The sequence below is a fragment of the Populus euphratica genome, unplaced genomic scaffold (genome assembly GCF_000495115.2).
Source record: "Populus euphratica unplaced genomic scaffold, PopEup_1.0 scaffold117.1, whole genome shotgun sequence".
Classification (NCBI taxonomy): Eukaryota; Viridiplantae; Streptophyta; class Magnoliopsida; order Malpighiales; family Salicaceae; genus Populus; species Populus euphratica.
In genome coordinates, this window is record NW_011500008.1 from 516,440 (window position 1) to 527,764 (window position 11,325).

At 35.6% G+C, this 11,325-nt stretch overlaps 1 protein-coding gene across 3 annotated transcripts; it reads left to right on the plus strand.

Moving 5' to 3' along the window:
• Positions 1 to 317: 317 nt before the first annotated feature.
• Positions 318 to 10,712, plus strand: LOC105141303 (histone acetyltransferase HAC12-like). Of its 3 annotated transcripts, none has more exons than XM_011048487.1 (17): positions 318 to 422; positions 697 to 876; positions 965 to 1,067; positions 1,395 to 1,635; positions 1,722 to 1,970; positions 2,721 to 4,138; positions 5,123 to 5,416; positions 5,499 to 5,777; positions 6,334 to 6,462; positions 6,815 to 7,015; positions 7,111 to 7,253; positions 7,880 to 8,183; positions 8,912 to 9,054; positions 9,189 to 9,267; positions 9,352 to 9,714; positions 9,918 to 10,183; positions 10,290 to 10,712. In XM_011048487.1, exons 2-17 carry the CDS (start codon positions 725 to 727, stop codon positions 10,327 to 10,329), a joined length of 4,404 nt encoding a protein of 1,467 aa, XP_011046789.1. In that variant the 5' UTR covers positions 318 to 422; positions 697 to 724; the 3' UTR covers positions 10,330 to 10,712. The 3 variants fall into 3 exon arrangements, with proteins under 3 accessions (XP_011046789.1, XP_011046788.1, XP_011046790.1); XM_011048486.1 differs by lacking the exon at positions 318 to 422 and adding an exon at positions 435 to 553; XM_011048488.1 differs by lacking the exon at positions 318 to 422 and adding an exon at positions 435 to 553 and having other exon boundaries at positions 1,749 to 1,970.
• The last annotated feature ends 613 nt before the right edge of the window (positions 10,713 to 11,325 follow it).

Consider the following 11,325-nt stretch of genomic DNA (forward strand, 5'->3'; position numbering starts at 1 on the left):
TTTAATGTGAAAAGAAAAAAAACCAAAGAAATATAGTTAAAAAATAAAAAAATAAAAAGTAAAAAATGAAATTGCTATTATAATTTATAATAAAAAATTTATTGATTTATAGTGATTTTTTTGTAGTATTTAGTTTTTGTTATAATTATATTTTACATGGACATTTCTAAAATAAAAAAGAAAAAAAACAGTATATAATTATTAAAAATTATTTTAAAATCCTCACCTGACAAGGATAATAAAATCCAAACCTAGAAAAAAAAAACGGATTTTCTTTCTATTTCTGACGTTAAATATAAAGAGGGATGGGAGACATTATTAATCTATTTTAACACAAAAACCAGCTTCTTTTAAAATGACGAAAACAACCCTAACACCGACCCGCACATGCACCTGCTTTCCCTTTTCAAAAACCCTCGCTGGTAAGTGTCCCTGTACGGACAACCACGGCCTTTTCAATTTCTAGGGTTTTCAACTCCGAATCTTCTCTCTTATTCAATTCCAATCGTTTTTCTCTTTTATTGATCATGATTGAATTTTTCTCTGATTCCTGGTAATTAATTTGACCTTTTTCTGAGCTGTACAGCCGGTTCTTAATCACCGACCGACATTATCGAAATTAGGGTTTTATTGTTTTTTTTTTCTTCTGAATTGATGGTGCTTGCAATTGATAATGTGTTTCTTTTGAATTTGCAGCAGGAGAGGAAACCCTAATTAATTAAAGATGTTGACAAGGAGATATAATTTGGAAGGCAGTGATTTTAATAACCTTAAAGCTCATTGCTTTTCCAATTCAAGTTCACTGAGTAGTCTTTTGGATGATTGGCGGAAAGAACCTAACATTGATTTTTTTCGGGGTTTAGTTAGAAACAACATGTAAGTTTCGTATTTATTTTTAATTTTGTTTTTTATTTAATTTTGTGTTTGTTTATTGCATGAGATGCTGATTTTTTTTTTTTTTTAGTGTTGAGATTCTCGAAAAGGATAGGAGTTATCAATTGCAATTACAAGGATGGGATTATGTTAACGTGTTAGAGAACCAGTTGTTTTTTAAGGCTGTTTCTGAGGTAATTTCTTGTTATCTTTTCTATGATTAAGTGATGTTAAGATGGTTTTATATGTCTGTTTGTTTTTGGTTCTGGTTTTGTTGAGGTTTAAAAATGGGTTGTTGTTGTTAACGTTGCCACATTTTAGATTATTTTGAAAATTCTTGCTGTTTTGAGTTACTCTTTGAATATGAAATTTTCTATGGTTGGTACTAAAGTGATCTTATGAAGGGAAAAACTGAATGTGGGATTTGTAGTACTCGAAAAGATGAAGAATCAGTTAGGCTTGATCTGCTTATTTTTTGAGAGCATTAAAGTGACATCATTTGTATTTGTGCTCCTTTGTAGGAGGAATATATCAATCTAGACACTCTGAGAAATAGATTACAAAGTTTAATCCTACAGCAACAAAATGATGCAAATTGTGGTCAGCAAGGATCCAAATTGACAGCAATGCAAACTTTGGGTTTGACCCAGGGGTGCAGTTCAGATGAAGGAAACCCTATTTTCAATAGTTACCCCATCATTGGCAACAATAATTATAATCTGATGGGGGCTGAAAAACAGGATCATTTTGGCTTCCAAAATGGTGAGCAATCCATCCATTTTTATGGTACTTACTGAGAAAATGGATACTCTACTTTTATGTCTCACAATACAATTTCTTTTCCATAGGATTATTTAACAATGAATTTAATCTAGGAACCACAAGTATGTACAATGCTTTCACTGTGGCCTCAAAGCAGATCGGTAATGAAATGGATTCCTCTCCTGATATAAATTCGTCCATCACCACTATCTCTAGTGGTGATGGGTTTCCCGAAACTGGAACTTTTGACAGTGGACCAGTTTTTTCTCAAGGAGATCACCCATATCATCTTGAGGCCTTCAAAGACAGTTTTCAGCAGCAACATTTTGATCAAAGTATGTTTATCTGCATTTCAACTTAGAACTCTTAGTTTTTTAAAAGAATATTTTATACCTTAGTTGAGGTAATTGCTGCACATAGTATTACTTTATGCAATTCTGTAATAGTGAGTCATTTATTGGAATTTATAAATATTGAATAAGTGGTGAATGACAGACAACTTGTGCTTGCACACCAGTTTATGCAAAATCTAAATCACACTTGCAATTTTCAGTATGTTTTCTTTATTCCTTGCTTTGGTTATTCTAAACTGTGGTTATTCTTGGTCACTCTGCTTTTCTTTTTACTTATTTCTTCGAGGTCTTAAAGTTTGATTGTGGCTGATGATGCTGTTCGAAACTTTTGTTTAGCTCTTGGCAAGTCCAATGTGAAATATCTTTTAGTTATTGGTTCTCTTAATGGATCAAGGAGAAATGGACTTGCATTGCCCATGTCATATTAATACAACATGATCACATCTGCAAGACGGTACAAGCTTTTATCACTATAATCTGGCATTTCATGAATAGGGCTTCCAACTTTGTGATTTGGTGATGTCCTGGTGTGTTTGATTCTTTCCTGTCATCCTGTTACTCTGAGATTTTTTTTCTAGGTTGGCATACATCCCGTTCTTTGTTTGTATCAACATGCTTATGTTTATCTTTTATGTGGCATTCCTATCAGATCTCTTGCTATTGTTTTGCTAGTTCTTTTGTATGTTTTGGTCATCACTTTGTGCTCATGAGTGTTTCAACCATTTGTGTCAGGCAACTTGAATTTGGTGAAACTTGGAAGCTTGACAAAAAATGAGAACCATTATGGCATGCCTTTGTCCACTTTAGATGAGTGCTTGGAATATTCAAATTCAATTCTGCAGATCCCAGATTACTCTGGAGTCTCAAGCATTCTACCAAGTTCCAGCACAAGGTTTGGCACAACAAATTCAACTCCTGATAAGCTACTGGAATCTAGAGCACAAATATTAGAACAGACCCAGCAGCAGTCTTGTCAGTTATATGGACAGTTTAATAAGGCATTGGAGGTCAAAGTACCAAGTCACTTAAAGGATCAAAATAAGTTTTGCAGGCCAACATCTGGACATACATCTATGCATTCTCAGTTCCTGCTCCCTTCAGAACAATCACGCAGGGTTCGTGTGCCTTTAAAAAGTTCTGCACCTCTTTTCAGCTCTGAAGGCATAGTGGAAAATTTAAATAACCAGCCGTTTTTTTCTTCAAGAGAAAAGGTCTTAGCTGCTTATGTCAATTCCAAGAGATCAACGATCCCAATGGTGGACTGCCTAGATTCTTTCCTTAAGCATTTCCATTCAACAGTGTGTGACAATAGCAAGTGCTATTGTGAAAGTCTTCGCCCACTTTTATTGCATTTTGATAACTGCCTCCAAACTGATTGTCTTGTATGTGCTCCTAGCCGAATTCTGTGTAAAACTGATAAACTTGGTCAGAACTCTAAAGATGTGAAGGGTGGTCATAAACGGGAGATTATTGATACAGATTCTAGTGATTATGGATCTTGCTGTTCAGGAGACAAAATGCCTCCTTCAAAGTGTCAGAAGATGGAAAAATATTCTTATTACTTTTCATCTGGAGATGGAATCGCATCTGTGGTTGCTCCATTCTTGGTTCAATCTGATGGTCTTGGAGGACCCCTGCCATTGAAGCAATTGCCTGAATCTCCTGTATCTATTAATTCTGAGTTTCTTGGGGTGAGTAATGAATCACTGATGAATTCCATGGAAAATCCTACTAGCTCTGATCAGATCAGGAGCAAAGCTGCAGATAGTTATCCCAGATTGATTTGTGAGAGTGTTTCTGCCCCTTTTAAGGAGCACATTGTTGGTTGTAGTTCAGGAGAGATGGACCCCAGAAGTTCTAGTGGAGTGGCAGATGTTATGAAAGATGACTGCAACCAATTGATGAATAATTGTATGCCTATTGTCTCTGAAGAGGTAGGCGCTGCTTTTAACAAGGAGGCGATCGAGGTCATATCTAACTTTCATTTAGCCAAACCAGCTATAGAGCATGAGCTAAATGCAACAGTTGCTGAACATGAAGATGGAATGAAATCACAAAGTCCAAAGATGAGAGGTGCTTCCTTAATTGATTTTTTCACACCAGAACAGATAGAAGGACACATGTCCAGTCTTGAGCATTCCATGTGCCAGGTGAATACATCAGCATTACTATATATATATATATATATATATATATATATATATATATATATATATATATATATATATATATATATATATATATATATATATATATATATATATATATATATATCTTGAGAGACTAGAAGCACATCTTTTCTGTAGATGTTTCATCTTGATGCTGAAATTGAAAGATTAACATATCATATCGGCTTAATGCGGAAATCTTGCTTAACCTCTATGAGTGAGTTATTTGAATGCAAAAAAACATGCACCGAAGAGAAAGAGTGAAACAAATGAACATATCCTTTTAATTGAACCTTTCCCAGTTATCTGGGTCTAGCTACAGAATCTTCTTTCTGATGTTTTCTAGATGGGGCCATGAATTATGATGAGAGGTTACCATATTGCTTCTGAGTGCTCGCAACTGTTTTGCACACTTTGTTTTTCTTGTTGTTTCTTTTCCTTTACATTGTAGCTTAGGTCATTATTGCAAATGAGCAGAGATGTTACTTGGTGTCTTCAAGTCAATCCTCTAAGAGTGAAGATAGTTGTGTTAAAAATGTGAAGTTATGTAAATAAACAACAGACCATGTGCCAATCACCGTTACTATGAGCCTTTTGATATGAATGGAAACTAGGGAGTCCAGTGATATAAATGCTTTGGTGTAACCTTTATAAATTTGATCAATCAAACAGGAAAAAAATGTCATGGAAGTTAAGTAGATTGGATCTGAAGTCTAAGTAGCTGCAGATCTACTTGGGCAAAAGCTTGAGGCTGTATCCAATGTGTGAAGTTGTGTGTTCATATGTTATTTCCTAGAAAACATGTAGCTTCTTACCTCGAGTTCAACATTTGCTCTTCTTTTTCTCTTTTTGTTATTACAATTATCTATTTATATTGTCTGCTGACTTGAGGATATCCAATGTGTGTAGCTGTGTGTTCATACTCTTTTTGATGAACACTAAACACATTTGTGCATCTTCTTTTAGAGAAAATCAAATGAAGAAGACAAAATAATAAATCATGTCAACGAGAATCGATGCCAGTTATGTGCAGAAGATAAGCTTTGGTTTTCCCCAGTGCCTCTATATTGCTCGTGTTGTGGTGCTCGTATCAAGCGGGGGGTGATTTATTACACCTCATCAGATGAAAATGGCACGCAGCCTTGCTTTTGTTCCTTATGCTTTAAGAGTTCTCCACCTAGGAAGATCACATTCTATGGAATTACCATTCTCAAGGAAAAGCTCCACAAAAGAAAGAATGACGAGGCAACTGATGAACCTGTAAGCTAAGCATAATAAGTTTATTTTGTTAAATCTGTTCATTTACAAGGGATCTGCTCTTAAGTCTGCTGTGCTCTTGTAGTGGGTCGAGTGTGATAAATGTAAAAGGTGGCAACACCAGATATGTGCCCTGTTCAACGATAAAAGAGATATGGAAGGAAAAGCTGAGTACATCTGTCCCAAATGCTGCTTGAAAGAAATGAAAAGCGAGGAGTACATGCCATCAACTAAGGCTGCTATTTTGGGTGCAAAAGATCTGCCTCGTACCATCTTGAGTGATTTCATAGAAGAAAGACTTTTTAGGCGTCTTAATCAAGAGAGAGAAGAAAGAGCAAAGTTTATGGGAATGAACATTGACGAGGTTAGTTCTCAGATGCAAATTTTTACAAGGATACTGTGTTTTTATGTGCCATGTTGTGCATATATAGTTGATAAATTGTGAACTGGTTGTCCATTGGAGGTCACAGAATATGAATAGAAAGCAATGCAATTAAATATGACTTGACCCATATTTAATTTGATTCCTTCATATAATATAAGCTTATAAAAGAGCAAGCATTTGTGGGTTTGAATGGGAATTTGTTGTTAAAGAAAGAAAATGGATACAAAAATAGCAGTTCTAAAGGACTAGATATTTATGATTATATCTTTTCACTCAAATCTGTCTTCAAAATCTAATTTATTATGATCAATGTTATGGACCTTTTAAGCATGTTGTTTTCTTGAAAATAAAAAAAACGTAAAGATAAACATTTGCTAGAATTATGTGGTAATGGGCAGTTCATGCTTAGGTCTGATTTTTCTCTTTTGCATTTTTTTGTTATTGTTTAGTTTACAATGGATGGGGTTTCTTTTATACGTGCTCTACAAGGTTAGCCTAGGAACTAGTATGATATGCATGTTCTATTGGTTCCCAGGTTCCAGAAGCTGAAGATCTTGTTCTAAGAGTGGTGCTATCTGTTAACAAACAGTTGAAAGTGAAAGAGAAGTTTCTGGAAATCTTCCATGGTGAGAACTACCCTGCTGAATTTCCCTACAGATCAAAGGTAAGAGGTTGCAGTTAACAGTTAACCACATGCCTAAATATTTCTTCATGATAATTCCTTCTGGACAATTTGGGAACTTCTTTAAACTCTCAAAAAATAATAATGGCATCCCAAAATTGTACTATACAGCAAGGACCTTCCTTGATCTTTCCCAAAATATAGGGGTCTTTACCAATTTATGCCTCATGTCTTAATTTGCCAAAACTCATAGAAGTGCAAATATTGATAACCATTAGCACAAGGATGTTAAGTGTTCCTTTATTTTGGTTTCTGTAAATTCTCCATCTTTTAGTATTGTGGCTGTTTGTGTGGTTTATGATACAACCTCACTGCTGGTTCTGTTCCCTTTTAGGTGATTCTTTTGTTCCAGAGGATTGAAGGAGTGGATGTTTGCCTTTTTGGCCTTTATGTCCAGGAGTTTGGCTCAGAATGCAGTCAGCCAAACCAACGCAGTGTTTATATTTCATATCTTGATTCTGTCAAGTACTTCAGGCCGGAGACAGAAACTTCAACTGGAGAAGCTCTTCGTACATTTGTTTACCATGAAATATTGGTATGGTACTTCACACCAGCTACTACTTATTTGGTATTTGTTATTAAGTAACTGGAATGGCTCATTTTTATTTTTACTTATTTTTGCATCCTCAGATAGGGTACCTTGAATACTGCAAGAAACGAGGTTTTGCAACGTGCTATTTATGGGCCTGTCCTCCTATAAAGGGAGAAGATTATATCTTATATTGTCACCCAGAGAACCAGAAGACTCCAAAGTCTGATAAGCTGCGACAATGGTCTCTCTCTCTCTCTCTCTCAGTGCGTGCGTGCGTCTGTATGTGTGCATCTGTTTGTCTGTCTGTGTGCGTGTACATTTTCAGGTCCAATGGCAGTGCAATTCCCTTGACATTTGAGCATAGGTTACGTTTCAATCATATTATCCTTTCGCATCCTAATTTGCCATTAAGCTAGTTTATGTGATCTTAATGGCACTGATGTCATCCATTAGGTGTGCAACACGTTTACATAATGTTTCAAATATTAGTCTGCTTTTGATGGAAGGATGAATATGATGCAAAAATCTGAAGGCTAAGAATTAAATTGCTCTTTTTTTATCCACAAGGTTCAATATGAAAATCATTGAACCACATAGACCTGCACTGTCATTAACTTGCATTTCCATTTGTAGTGGTGGTTTGAAGTGTCTCTCAGTGTTGTATAGGGGCACACTAGTTTTATTTTGGTTTCACCATTTTATAGCAACATAACCCTATCCTTGACTTGGGCCCACTGATTTTTGTTATCCTTCACTTGGGCCCACTGATTTTTGTTTGCTCAGATCCCCATGGCCACTGCTTTGTTTGACTTTTTTCCCTTCTCCCTTTTAAGTGAATGTTTTGACAAACTAAGCTAAAATATGCAGGTATCATTTGATGTTAAGAAAAGCAGCCAAAGAAAATATTGTGGTCAATTGTACTAATTTATATGACCACTTCTTTGTCCCTACTGGACATTTTTACTCGAAGATAACAGCAGCTCGTTTGCCTTACTTTGATGGTTGCTATTGGTATGATGCTGCGGAGGATATCCTCAAGAACATTGAACAGAAAACTGGAGTATATGCAGAGAGGAAGGTGAAGAAAGTAATGACAAAAAGAACTCTAAAAGCCATGGGGCACACAGAGTCCTCTGGTGGTAACACCAAAGCTATTCTAGTAACAAATCATGTAATCCACTGAACTTCAGTGCTTTTTTTTGTTTCTATTTGTTTTGTTAGATATTCCTGTTCATGCAATCATCGTAAGTTTATCATTATCTTTGTGACTTCATAGTCAACTAAGAATTTCAATGAATACTTTAGGAGTTGATGGGTAAAACTGAGAGCTTAAACTTGTTTGTTTCTTATATCTAACTAAGTAGCTGCTAAGTGTATTTCAAAATAGCAGAACCATCTCTTATTTAATTGTTTCAATTATCTCTTACACATGGAAAACTTTGTAGTGCAGAAACTATATCTATCAAGGTAAATCATTTCATCATAAAGCATAGTTTAGACTCTTGAAATAATAAAACTAATAGTTCATGGTATTAGTTTTAGTGATATGGTTTCTTAGGGAATTAATTCAATTTTTCAGATCACGTCATAGAGTTTCTCAACCGTCCCAAGCATCTAAATCTAAGCTATTTTTATTGGCTTTTGATTTTATACCTTTTATTTTCCAAAGCAACTGGAATTATAGGAAGGCAAAAGGGGTAGCAGCATAATTTTGCACATGCATGGCCTACATGTTACTTGTTTTGAGACTTGTTTCTTTTATGAATTCTGAAGCTTTAGAATTAAAATTATTTAAGCCTGCACTACATACAACGGTGAAGCTAATGGAGTGATTGCTTTTTTGTGACTTAACCATGCTATTCTTTAATTTTTGTTATTTTTCCTCTCTCCCTTGATCAGCTGAGGGGTGGTCCCATGTGTGGTCGCAAGGAGGACTTCATGGTTGTTCATTTACAACATGTATGCACTCATTGTCATGAAGTGATGTTATCTGGAAGCCGGTGGTTTTGCCGACAGTGCAAAAATTTTCAGCTATGTGAAAGGTAATTAATGTAAATGGCGCCTTAAACCATGATGGTGCATGTCATTTTACTTAAAACATTGTTTCCCACTATTGTCTGACCAAATGGTGGAATTATTACTTGGAAATTAATTGTAGTTCCATACACATTTGCAGATGCCATGTTGTAGAGAAAAGCCTCAATGGGGAGGACTCGCACTCCTTAAATAACAAGGAAAAACATTTACTCTTTAAGGTGAGAATCCCTGCTAAAATTACAGGATGATATTTTTAATTGCAAAGATGACAATTGATACCTATTTCTTTCTTTTCTTTTCAGGTTATGGTGAAGGGGATACCGTCCGATACTGAGGATAATGATGCTATTTTAGAAAACTGGCATTTCGATAATAGACATACTTTCTTGGGTTTTTGTCAGAAGAATCATTATCAGTTTGATACAGTTCGCCGAGCCAAGCATTCATCAATGATGATCCTGCATAATCTTCATAATCCAACACTGCCAGCAGCTGGGACAATGTGCAAAATTTGTCATCAGGATACTGATACACTGGATAGAGATGTCTGTGCTGCGTGCTATCACAAGAAAGACAGTTCCTTGCATGTCTACAAGTTGAATCAATGCTCTCCAGCAGCTAATTATGGAACTGAGAATGTAGATGCCCATCAAGAAGCACTTCAGGCATGATGAATCTCCCTCACATGTTACTGGTCTTTAAGCCATTGTTTTAATACAAATGATTCAAGTTCTTCATGTTCGATTTTCTTTCTTCTCATGCATACATAGGGGATGTAGGACCATGTGTGCGTGCGTGCATTGCCAGACATTTAATGGATTTAGAATATCAATGCTCTGTTTAACATTTTGCTAATATGGTGGCGCAGCCAAAGGAACAAAATCTTTCTAATTTGGTGGCACAGCAACAAAAGGAACTGCTAAATCTTTTAATGCATGCCACTCATTGTCTAGCAACAAGTAGTGACCCCTGCTCTTACCCAAAATGCCTCCAAATTAAAAGGTTGTTCTGCCATGCAAGGAAGTGCAGCATTCGGTCCTTTGGGGGCTGTCAACACTGTCAGAAGGTATGGTACATGTTGAAGCTACATGCGAGAATTTGCAGACAAACAGATTGTCGTGTACCACGCTGCATGTGAGTTCATAGTTTCCCTTTCCAGTGTCACTTCTAATCAAATGAGTTTAAACTATACTTGATTTGCCAGATCCATGTTTTTAAGTGTTCGTTTTAAACTTTGTAGAGATCTAAAAAACCACATGGAGCTGGAACCTGGAGGATGATTAGTCGGCACCAAGCACCTGAAAACCAAGTGGCAAATGATTATCCCAACTGTATATATGAACAGACTTGTCGACATTCCTAACCAAATACTGCGTGCCAGAAAAGAGTCAATTGTACAGTTACCTAGGCTTGAAAGTTATGGAATTTTGTTAGTGGAAGAGGAAAAGGTTTGTAACCTAAGCATATAATTAATACTGTTCTTTTTAAGCCAGAAGTTTACCGTAGAATGATAAGATTCTCCGTCTTAGGAAGTTTTTTTTTCTTCTAGTCTAGGATTATTTATGCTGTCAGCATGGCAGATCACTGGTCACTAGTCATGTGCAGCTGTATCTATACATTGTATATCATCAAGTATATATAAATATTATAATATATTAGTTAAGTATAAAGCTAAAAGTATGTGGGAAAACACGGAAAACAATCGTTTTCCGTGTTTTCCCACATTGATTAGGATAACAATCTACAGTGTTTGTTCATTTGTTGTTATTGATTTTGATGGGCCATGGTTTCTGCAAACTCATCTAATTTAAAAGCAAACACAAAAAGGTCTCCAAATGAGGTTATGTTCTTCATAGCGCTCAGCTCAATCCCATGTTAGGCAAGGGTACAATTGTGCCCAACTTCCTGTTAGGTCAGAGATGTGCTTGTATTTTATTTTATATGGTGCTTGGATATGTTTGTGCTTAACTCTATGTTGGATTGGGGATATGATTACTATGATTACCGCCTCAATGTTGAGTGTGGCATGGTTATTTTTAATTATTTTTTGATGTAATTACATTTTTAATTATTCTTTAATGCAATCATTAACTCTATGTTGGGTTGGGGATATGATTACCACCTCTTTTTAATTATTTTTTGATGTAATTACATTTTTAATTATTCTTTAATGCAATCATTAACTCTATGTTGGGTTGGGGATATGATTACCACCTCTTTTTAATTATTTTTTGATGTAATTACATTTTTAATTATTCTTTAATGCAATCATTAAC

Bases quoted from the DNA above. Each gene is read 5' to 3' on its own strand.
- LOC105141303 (XM_011048487.1), top strand. From the start codon at position 725: ATGTTGACAAGGAGATATAATTTGGAAGGCAGTGATTTTAATAACCTT. The intron at 5,417-5,498 runs GTAAGCTAAGCA...GTGCTCTTGTAG, and splicing joins ACGAGGCAACTGATGAACCT to TGGGTCGAGTGTGATAAATG. The intron at 7,016-7,110 runs GTATGGTACTTC...TTGCATCCTCAG, and splicing joins TTGTTTACCATGAAATATTG to ATAGGGTACCTTGAATACTG.